Source organism: Anomalospiza imberbis, chromosome 6 (assembly GCF_031753505.1).
Source record: "Anomalospiza imberbis isolate Cuckoo-Finch-1a 21T00152 chromosome 6, ASM3175350v1, whole genome shotgun sequence".
Lineage (NCBI taxonomy): Eukaryota > Metazoa > Chordata > Aves > Passeriformes > Viduidae > Anomalospiza > Anomalospiza imberbis.
Window position 1 is genome coordinate 36,593,555 of NC_089686.1, and position 10,688 is coordinate 36,604,242.

The following is a 10,688-nucleotide window of genomic DNA, read 5'->3' on the forward strand; positions in this document are numbered from 1 at the left end:
CTGCAGAACTGAGAAAGTACTATAGCTCCAGTTGAGAGATTATAGAACTTGAATGCTGTTTTAACAATCCCCTGTTCATTGACTTTTGACAAAGATCAAGCATTAAACAATTCTACAACTCAATAATTCCAAGGAAAATATTTGAGCTGTAAAAACAGAAATACAGAAGCACAAAGAAAAGCTGAAGCAACCACTGAAACTATCAATGGTGAAAGCTCATGTTAAGAAGAAAAGTTTTCTGCTGTGTTCATCAATGACAGCACTGAGCTGCTTCTTTAAGATGGAGTTTCACATGGGTCAAATTTAGCTGGATTGTCAGGATACAGAACAAACTACTAAATAATAAAATGGCATGAGGAACTGAATTAAACAAGATAGCTTGCATGCTGGAAGCATCACCAGATGGCTGCACAGTGTAATTTATTCTGTTGTAGCTCACCTGTTTCCAGTATCTGAAGTACCATGCTTAAAGCTAGATTCACACTACAGAGAAATCTTTTCTTTCTTCCCGCAATATTATTTACCTTGCGTTTTTTCTTCCTGAGATGTTCTTGCATCTTTCTCGGGTTCTGGAATTTATTTTTGTCCCAAGTAAAATACCTCTTGCCATCTGTGTGCTCTATATCCAGCCATATGACATCATAAGGAATGTCATGTGCATCAAAGCCAGCATCCACTTCCTTGACATCTTGTTCATCCTCATAATTCCACCTGCACTGATGGTAGCCCAGAGAAAAAAGTGGGGGCAAGGCTTGAGTGCCTAGAAAGAGTATATGAATAAAGATAAAACTGCCAATAAATTTAGTCTTTTCACATTATAAGTTGGCATGTCTTGATAGTGACTGGCAGTTCTAGCCCACTGTGTTTCACCTCTTCATCAAAGGGTACAGTTTCAGATAGCAGTGATTATGCTGGCTTCTCAATTAGAGTCAAGTTTGACCAGCTGTGAATGCTAGGGAAAACAAGGACAGAGGCCTGTCTTCAAAAAGCATGAGCCTTTGATCTACACACTGCAGTTTGGGAACAACTGGCCTCCTGCACACAATGGGCTAGGTAAATATTGACCCACTCTTGGGTACAGCATGCTCCTCAGACAATCTCCCGGGTAAGTGTGCCATTCTGACTCCAATTATGTGAGTTAGTACCTGTCAGTTGTGCAAACTGCTTGAAGATATCAAATGCAGTGGGTCCCATCAGCAGGAAAACATCAATGATCCCACTTTCCGACATCCAGCGTACATCGGTTAGAGGCACTGCTCTCTGCTTAGCAGTCTCTGCAGCAGATCTGGATGGAGTGTGCTTAGAAGGAAAACAAGGTAAACCTGAATCTCTATCTCTATCAAACTTTTATTCAATGAAGGAGAAAATAGGGAAACACACAAAATTCATTAACACATACCTGGCAGGTATTAGGAATACACACTGAATGTTTCTTATATATCCTTCACTAATCCTTTACCTTGCATACTACTTACACAAAGTAGAGTAATAGGTAATGAGAAAAAATGGGTAATGAGTGGCAAAATATTAAAGCATTTCCATAACTAAGGACCATGAATTTTCTGTAGGATTTTTGACTAATATCTATATCATAAGTAAAAAAAAAAAACAAACAAAATTTACCACATAATGCAGTGCTGGAAAAGCAAGATTTGCTTGTCATTGTTTCGATTTTAACAAAATTCATATGTTCATGTTTCAAGACTGAGTTCCTTTCCTGAACATTTTATGTTTCTTCAAGATCAATTACATTCCACAGAAGAATAAGCCTGCTAAGCAGAAATCTGTGGCAATTCCAAGAATTTAAACACTCATAAAAATTTCTCAAATCCAAGTGAATACCAAGATTTTTGTCCACCATTTTTTCTGCCTTGTACATCCATCTGTGTAGATTTTTTTTAATGTATTTTCTCTCTGTCCCCTCCTGTAGACCTGTTAAGATACAATATCTATAACTTGGCTCTTGAAAGGTAATCTCTTTGCTCTTTTAGTTTAATACAACAAATTTAGCAGTAGGGAGGACAGGAGGAAGGGACTGACAATTCTTCATTAGTGAGCAAAAGATAAATCTCCAATAGTGTTATATTCCTGTTGGCCTTGACCTGAAGTGTTTTCTTTTGTAATTTAATTCTGAGGAAAGTGAATAACTCTCACCTCAGCTACTGCCTTTGTACTAATATCCACCAGTGTTTCTGAAGAGTTCAGCCAGAAGATCCCTGAAGTTCTGTTAGGCTTGTGTGCTAAGAGAAGGGGTACTGAACCATAAATACCTATTTTGTCATGTATCTTGTGGCCGAAAATATCCAAATTATAAAGCCGGTAGGCATCACCATCTCTAGGACAAACAAACAGATGTGTTTGTTACACGTAAGCATCTTGCACTAGGCTAGTTTTAACTCTGTTGCTGTCTCACTAAACCTGGTGAATACTCAGTGAGTGCTCTGTGTTCTGGTCTTTTGTTTAGCATCCAGAGCTGAAATATGGACTGCCTAGATTACTGCTTCTTTGCTTTGGTTCTCACTATCTGAAGCAAACAAGATTTTTGCTGCCAGTGAGACTACTGTGCATTTGCTTTAAATCCTAAAATATTATTTCTGAACTCTCCCATAGAATTGCTCTTTTGTGAGTTCTGCTGAAACATGACCAATCCTGGAAGTCAGAAAAAAACTGCATGGAAAATTGGGAGAGAACAGAAAGGGCTATTCATGAAATTGCACACTTGGGAAAGCAGAACGCCTTACTCCACATGGGTAGGGGCTACAATTCAACTAACTAAAATAAGAATTAAAATATACACCATATGATACACATATCTCAAGCTCTTGTCTGCATTAAATTATTAATACAATGTTATAGCTCTCTCTTACAAAACAGAACAAAAAAAGACACTGCATTCACTAGCAATCTGATGCCTTGACACCTTTACCTGGTGTTTTTGAGAAGAAGTGTTTCTGTGTGTTGTGGTATTCCATAAACATGGTCATATCCATGTAAAGAGAAGTCCATGCCTACAGAAGTAGGACCTGTGGAAAGAATATTAAATTATGAGAATGCAGAGTTCTTAAGCTTATCTGAAAGGAATAAAGCAGAGCAACCTAACTGGATAAGTCAAAAGAAAATAGGTTTTAATGTTTCAATAATTAAGTTTTTCATGCTTCCATTCAACTTCACTTCCATTATTATTTCTGTTCTATAGAGGTAATGTTTGAAACAGATTTCATTGTATTTATTTTTATTTGAACTTCTTAGCAAGATAAAATTAATCACTGTAAGAGAAAAAAAACCCAAATCCATGTAATCATGGGTCACTTCTTTATTCAGTAGTGAAACCGCTTAAAATCATCTCCTGTTTTTATCTCAGTATCTAAAAGCCAAACTTTGTAGCACAGTGGACTTCAGGATCTGAATTGTCTGTTTCCCACCTGTCTTCTATTCAGCCTCAGCCAGGGGAGTAGCATGCACAAGAGTCCCGACCAGTGATATCATCCTGTCACACTACTGAATCCAGAGCAACTTTTGGCAGGCAACCAGAGATCCTGCATGCTGACAAGCAGTGCCTTCAGGATCAGAATCTGACCATACTTTATTCCTCTGGCACAGAAAACACAAAAACATGATGCTGGCCTAAGACATGAGAAATAGCATGAACATGGCAGCAGCTTCCTGCCCTCTGTGTCTTGACTGTGAACTGAGGAAGTTTCTGCCACCAAAAGACATTGCTTTCAGACTTCCCTCTTCCTACTGCAGCTGCTGGGTAGTGCTGGTTGCTATAAAAGTCTGCATGATAATGGAAATGGACAAAGCTAACCAACTTAATTAATATAGAATACAATGGGATAGACAGCAGATCATCATATATTTTGTTAATTTATAATTTAAATTGTATTTGAGCTGCTGCTCTCATGTGTCTATAACCTTTGTCTTTATCACTTAATATTGCTCAGTATTCCCCTTCTTAGTCCAAGTCCTTGTGACAATTATTAATGCTTAGATATCATGATTTCTGATATGTCATGAGAATAAACTAAAGGTGAAGTCAGTGTTATGTACTAATACTAAGGAAAAAAAAAGGAAATAATGTATTATATACAATATATATATGTAAAGTCAGACAATGCAGATAGTCTTAATGCTGTGTCAGAAATGGCATACAGTGAGCTGATTAAATGGGTCACATTTAATGTGTTCCCTCTTAAATAGAGATCAAATGAACATTTGCAGAGTTTTTTGTCAAATTGTTCCCCATCACTGATTACTGATTTAAAACAAAGTTAAGGCAACTGAAAAGCAGGAGCAAGTGGGACATTGATAAACATGAAGCAGCTAAACAGAAAGCAGACAGAAATATGAATGAACATGGGTATATACAAAACCCAGTAAAGCTGTTTTCAGAACTAGACTGAGACTTACCATGAGCTTTGATGTCCAAGAAAGTGCCAAATTTCTCTTGCCAGAGACCTAGGTCCTCTTGTTTTTCCTGTACAAATAGAAATAGCTAAGCCTAGCAAATGAAACTGCACATCATGTAATTTTAAGGTTTAAGAAAAATATATTTATTCACACGTGATTTATACTGCTTTTTTTTGACAACATATGGCTAATATAAATAAATCAAAAACACAAACCAGATTCAGCCACCGGAATTTACACAGAAGAACTGATGTGCATATATTGTACACAGGCAGTCTGCTACAGCATAAAAGTAATATCTGAGGTCTTGGATAGAATCACAGAATGATAGAATAGCCCAGTTTGAATGGGACCTCAAAAGATCACCTGGTCCAACCTTTAATGGTAAAGGGAGCCTTGATGAGATTATCCAGCAGCCTATCAAACAAATCTGGAAAACCTCCCATGATGGGACTATGCCACATCCCTAGGAATGTTCCAGTGAGTGATTATTCTCACTGGAACACATGAAAAAATGTGTTTCTTCTTGACTAAATTTATGAAATGCATGGGTAGAACCAAACAGAAAAAAAACATACAAACAGAAACCAACTCACTCCCCCAAATAGTAAAGGTCAGACAACAGAAAAAGCTCTTCAGACACTCTGGAGTGTCTGAAACTAATACTTTTAACCTCCTTGTGTCCTGTAATTAATAGTCATAGAATTTACACTTCTTGCAGTGCCCTCCCTAGTTTTCTTTTCTACATTCATCCCACAATAAGTGGATGTGGCCTCTTGCAGCTGTGTGCTTTCCCTGGCAGAAATCAGAGCTCAAACTAAGTATGCTGAAGGCAGCATAGCTCCTGCCATTTATAACAGGATAACAGAGTAAGCAGCCATCTGCTCTGCAGGGGGCTAAAATTATATGCCAGACACAGCTCAGCCTCCTGGGAAAACTGCTATGTGCCTCTATGCACTGCCAGGACCTGGTCTATTTTAAGAGAGAATTTTATTTCCGTATTAAGCCTGAATGTATGTAAAGACATATTTTTTGACTGTTACAAAAAGGGTCTTATTCTTTTGAAACTCTCTCTGCAATGAACAGGGAATTTGAAAATGACAAATATCACCACAATGTTCCCTTTTACACATCTACTCCAGATCAAATAAGAGAACCAAAGAAAAATAAATTAGTAATAAAAAGGCAATAGAAAAAATATGGTTTTGTGCTAAATCTATCTGACTGATGCCTTATACAGACATGGTAAAACACATAAACCTTCCTTCAACTATGAAATTGTAAAATATCTCACTATGTTATACCAGGTCCTTTTTGAAAGTGGTTAGACTGTATTTGTAAATATACTAAAGGGCAAAATGAATATGTAATTTAATTTTATTTTCAAAATATTCCTGCTTGAATTGCAGTAAGCATGGGTTACCTTAGAGGAATCACTTGCTGTCTCCTCATTTTGTGCTGTATGTTTTCTAATGGAAACAAATACATAGAAATAATCAGTTTATTGTTAACATAAGCAAGGATTTCAAACAGAAACTTACAACAGCATCATGCATTGCTTTAAACATTATGTAAGACTTTTGGTGCAAACTTGGAAATAATTTTAATATTCAATGCCTTAAAATAGCCTTCACTCAATACTTGAGTTAGGTTGTCTTCTTGGCTTTTCATGTTTATTTCTATCTGCATCAGCATTTTACCTGCCCAGAAGATCCTCACTTTTTTATCATTCCGCTAAGGGCTCTCTGTTCATTTCAATGTTTAAAATGATGCTCCCAGAGAGATGCTTGCTATGCCCATTTTCTAACCATGACATGTTCTGCACTGAGGTTTCTCATCCTTCCAGCACTCTGTGGTGTGATTAACCTATGACATCTTGCAACTAGATGGCACATTGTAAGTTCAACAAAACTTGACATCTAGTGAATAACACTTCCTTAAAGAGTAAATTTAGTGAGAAAAAATATGAAACTAATAACCTCATCATACTGCCATCACTCATTCCCAAGAAAGACAAGGGGTACCAGGATACTTTAGCGTTTTGCAGAATTGGCCATTAAATGAGGTTAGCATTTTGCACGTGGCTGCTGCAAGGAATTAAAGCAATCTGCAGCTAATTGATCAAGAATTTGTTAAAACTTCCCCTTGTATTTACTGTACTTATGAAGTAAAAGAGAAGTCATGTTTCAGTGCATGAGAGCTTTCAGAAATTGCAATTCCATAGTTTATTTTCAGCTACAGCACAACCAGTATATACAATGATGTGATAGACAAATGCTGTACCTGTCACTGGGAGGTGGTAGTAGGTGCTCAAAATACAACAAACCATTGGAATTCACACTCATAACAGTCTCACCCTTGGACTGCAGCTCAACTTGGAAGGGGTTTGCTGTGACTCGAAGTTTGTAGTCCTCATTAACACCTGACAGTACCAAAACACCTGCCTCCTTGTGGGATATGAAAAGTCTGGCAAATGAAAAGCAACAACAGCTTTATATCAATCAGCAGCACATGAAATCCACTATAACTCAATAACAATTGCTACAAAAGATGGGCTAAGAAAATCTGCATACATTACACAAACCTCAAGGCTAATGTTGAGACAAAGAAGGCCAGAAATACATGCTGTGCTCAGGGTTCACTGCATAGTGCAAAAAGTGGCTACAGAACTGCCATGAAAACTATCCTGAGCTTGCATTCCTTTCACATTAATAGGTAATCCCTTAGGTAAAAATTTTGCATTGTAACAAGTAGGCTATTTTCTGATTGGGTCAAAAAGGCTCAGGTTTCTTATGCATATGATAAAACATTCTCCTAAGAATTTAACATAATTTTTGAAAGTAAATAAACCATATGCATTTTTGTTTTCTCTTCCTGTAACAACTTTATATTGTAGAGGGACAACTGTACTGTAATATAACGGAGGAAGATGTATAAGATATTGAGGTGCTAAATCATCACCACTTAAATCACCCATCACTTACCTCTGGGTGGTAGGTTCCTTTATAAGAACATCAGGAACTTTGTATCTTGCTCTGAGAGGAGATGCCTCATCGATTTTAAGCCTGAAAATATTGCCTTCTATTTCATAAATTTCTACTTGCAGAAGAACCTGTGAACAAACAGAGAAACTCATAAGGATTAAAAATACTTATTTTTAACACAGCATCACCAAACACTTACTGTCTGGAAAAAATGAAACATGTCTGCTTTCTTATTTATTGTTCTTTTGCATTGTTGAGAGTAAAAATCATCAACCCATATGAATTTACACCAGCTAACACTACTTCATCCCTTGAAGAAGCAATGCCTTTTAAAAGTGAACTCTTTATCTTCAAGCATCTGATATCTAGCATTACAGAAAAAGAACTTATTATTTCGAAATAGTGGAGAAGACTCTGAATTTAAAATATTTTTCAGAAAAAAAGTGTTCTTTTCATAACTCTTTTTTTTCATAAAGCCATTTTTTTAAAGTTAAATGCTGATTAGTAAGGACATATTTAGCCTGATAGTTCGCATTATCTCTCAAATATCTATCACTGAAGAATCTCAAAACCTGCAAATATTATTAGTCGTGTTGACAATATTCACTCCTCTTTCTGTAAGCACCCTTTTATGCTATGTGGTATCTCACCTTATTCTCCTCATGAATGATGTGGAATTTGACATTCTCATCACTTAATGTGACTGAATCCAACAACACTCGATACAACGATTTTCCAGGATGTAGAAGCTTCTGACGCCTGTCAAGAAAGAAAATTATTTTTGGTCTCCCCAGCTCTTGTAGCTTATATCATACAGAGGGACATAATATTGTTTAAAATGTTTACTTAATAATTTTTATTGAACTTTTTCAAATACAATTATTAGCACTTTAAGTCAAGAGGAAAAAGAAGGAATATAGTTCTGAGCACACCTAAATGCTTATGAATGAGACGCTAGACGGGTTCAGGGGTTTGCCTGAACTCTATATGTTTTTTTTAACAATAATAGTCTCAAGTGTCCAGTTCTTAGCTGTACAATTACATTACTGTTCTTTCATTTATCCCTGAAATTTCAGCTGAATAGTCTGTTTTTCATTTTCTGTCACATATCACTCTTAACTCCCCAAGGAACACCTTCTACATCCTGGGGTGATGAAACAGTGTGTGTTTGTAATTTGTAACTTCCAAATATGCGCCAAGCTAAGTGTTTCTCAAGTTTGATCACTACAGAATATTGACAACAGCTTCTGGCCCTGATAAGGTTTTCAGGTCAGAGATCCTGAAATAAAGGCTCTTTCAACTGTAGAATTCTCCATGCCAAGCCCAGGTTTTATGAACTATTTGAAGATAAGTGTATTGGAGGCTACCTTAAAGACTAACTTCTTCATTAATAAACCAAATATGTCAGTGACTAATTTGTGTACCAATAGGCAATAATTTCTTTCAGTCAGTTAGCACAGGCAAGAACACAATGGAGGAAAGAAGAAGGTCGACAGCACAATTAGAAATGGGATGAGAAATATGACTTAGCATAAGGTTAGCTTTAAGGGACTAGTAAGCTAGAATTGAGATTTGACACTCAGTTCTGGCCAAGGCACTTGCTCAACAGGACTGTAATCACACACGCTATTGTCAGAGACTAATGATTTCTCTTGTGTGTTCTGCTGCTTTGAACTGCAGATAGTCAAGAAACATCCATGTCAAGAGAACAACCTGCATCTGAGTGCACTTAAAATATTGCTGGGGCTTTGTCAGATGAGAGGACTGATCCTTTTGAACTTTAACAGAAGACATTCTGGGTGTACAACTACATGTTTTAAAGTCCGCTGATTATTGCTTGCTGATAGGTAAGTGGAATGCTCACCTTTGAAAGATAAATCCTGAAACAGCAGACTTGCTGTGATTAAAAGTCAATGCGTAACTACACTACAATTCTCCATACCTGTAAAAAGCAATCTGGTTGCATTTCTTAAAGTTGCTTTTGTCCACAGCCTCATCTTGGACACTAGAAAGAGCAGAAAAAGGAAGTGTTTAGATGTGTCCATCACACACCTGCGAAATGATCAAATGATGGGGTTCCTTTTTAAGAGTGGTCAGAATTAAAGACAGTGCAGAAAACTCTGGTCCAACATAAAATGTCATGGACCTTGAACTACTGTGTTTAGATATGGGAAGAGTTTCTTATACATTTAGTTTCCTGCTGAACCATTTCCTTTTAAACCCTGAAATTTTGAGAAATGATTGAATCTATGAGTAACAGAAATGTATTTGAATTCTTATGGGTTTGCATTTTGAAGCCAGACCTCCCTCTGCAGTCATTACAGTTAATTATTATTTTCCAGTAATAAGAATGGAGAAATGGGGAGGATTGGCAGAAAAGAAGAAATCCTGCACCCTTTTCTTCAATCTTCAGTGGGACCGACAAAGGAGGGAGGCTTCCCATGGTCCTGCTGAAAGCTCTATATTATCATTAGGCTTGAAGTAACTTTTAGATTCATTAGATAACAGTAATTTTTTTATTTGCCTGAAAGAAAATGGGCTGCCAGTAGTGTCTATCATCAAAATACTTCCCAGATCATGCTGGGTTCAGATACAGATGGAAGGGAATAAGGTATTAGTGCTGGCAGACAAAGAACTGATGCTTATAGAATACTTATTAATTACATACATAGGAAATGCAGACGGCACCCACTGAGGCTCAGTCACAATTACAAGTCCTGGATTATTATTTGAGATCTCACAGTGACCGTATATTTAATCACACAGCCCTTCCCATTATTGCCTGAAGACACGTATGTCCTTTAGGTTTTACTCCACGTTCGTGTGTCTCTGTTGGCGCACCGAACACGGTGCAGCGCGCACTGCCCACGGCGCTGCGGATCCGCTCGCTGCCCCGCTCCGCCGCGGGAAGGCTGTGCCCGGGCAGGGCGGCGAGGACAGCACGGCACGGCCCCGCCCGCCCGCCCACCAGCCCCGACTCCCTGCACGGGGCCGCGTCCGCACCCTGCCGCTCCCCACGGAAACCGGAGGAGCCTCCCCGGCAACAGCGGGAGCGAGGAGCGGGCCGGCCGAGGAGCGCCTCCCAGGCTGCGTTACCTGACTCCCCCCGGCGTCCCCGCCTCCATGGCGGAGCAGCCCCGAGCGACCCCCGCGGAGACAAGGGGCGGCGACCCGCCGCGCCAGCCGGGAAACGCCGCGGGCCCCAAGCGCGACCGGGCCGGCGAGTGACACTCGGGGGCGGTGACAGCCCGGGCCGAGCCGGGAGCGGCTCCGCCCAGCGCCGCTCTCGCCGGC

At 38.8% G+C, this 10,688-nt stretch overlaps 1 protein-coding gene and 1 long non-coding RNA gene across 12 annotated transcripts in view; one reads left to right on the forward strand and one right to left on the reverse strand.

Annotated features, from left to right (window-relative positions):
• The window catches only part of LOC137475757 (uncharacterized), a 51,802-nt gene extending 41,907 nt beyond the window's left edge, over positions 1–9,895 (forward strand). Inside the window, exons 3-4 of one of the 2 annotated variants that reach the window (XR_011000061.1) lie at positions 9,075–9,241; positions 9,737–9,895. This is a non-coding gene — a long non-coding RNA (uncharacterized lncRNA). The remainder of the gene's footprint in view (positions 1–9,074; positions 9,242–9,736) is intronic. The other variant, XR_011000064.1, reaches the window with a different exon arrangement.
• Positions 1–10,658, reverse strand: part of GANC (glucosidase alpha, neutral C) — a 33,662-nt gene extending 23,004 nt beyond the window's left edge. For 5 of the 10 annotated variants that reach the window (XR_011000060.1, XR_011000059.1, XM_068193415.1 and 2 more), the window contains exons 1-11: positions 9,919–10,223; positions 9,337–9,399; positions 8,045–8,153; positions 7,395–7,522; positions 6,694–6,876; positions 5,834–5,879; positions 4,411–4,477; positions 2,927–3,023; positions 2,155–2,335; positions 1,146–1,299; positions 525–760 (exon numbers count right to left, since the gene is read on the reverse strand). Coding sequence is in view for 7 of the 10 variants with exons in the window: in XM_068193415.1 (XP_068049516.1) it covers positions 525–760; positions 1,146–1,299; positions 2,155–2,335; positions 2,927–3,023; positions 4,411–4,477; positions 5,834–5,879; positions 6,694–6,876; positions 7,395–7,522; positions 8,045–8,153; positions 9,337–9,399; positions 9,919–9,953 (1,299 nt within the window). In the remaining 3 variants the exon portion in view is untranslated. Of the gene's footprint in view, positions 1–524; positions 761–1,145; positions 1,300–2,154; positions 2,336–2,926; positions 3,024–4,410; positions 4,478–5,833; positions 5,880–6,693; positions 6,877–7,394; positions 7,523–8,044; positions 8,154–9,336; positions 9,400–9,918; positions 10,225–10,490 lie in introns of those variants that run through there. The other 5 variants (XM_068193416.1, XM_068193412.1, XM_068193413.1 and 2 more) reach the window with 4 other exon arrangements.
• Between the last annotated feature and the right edge of the window lie 30 nt (positions 10,659–10,688).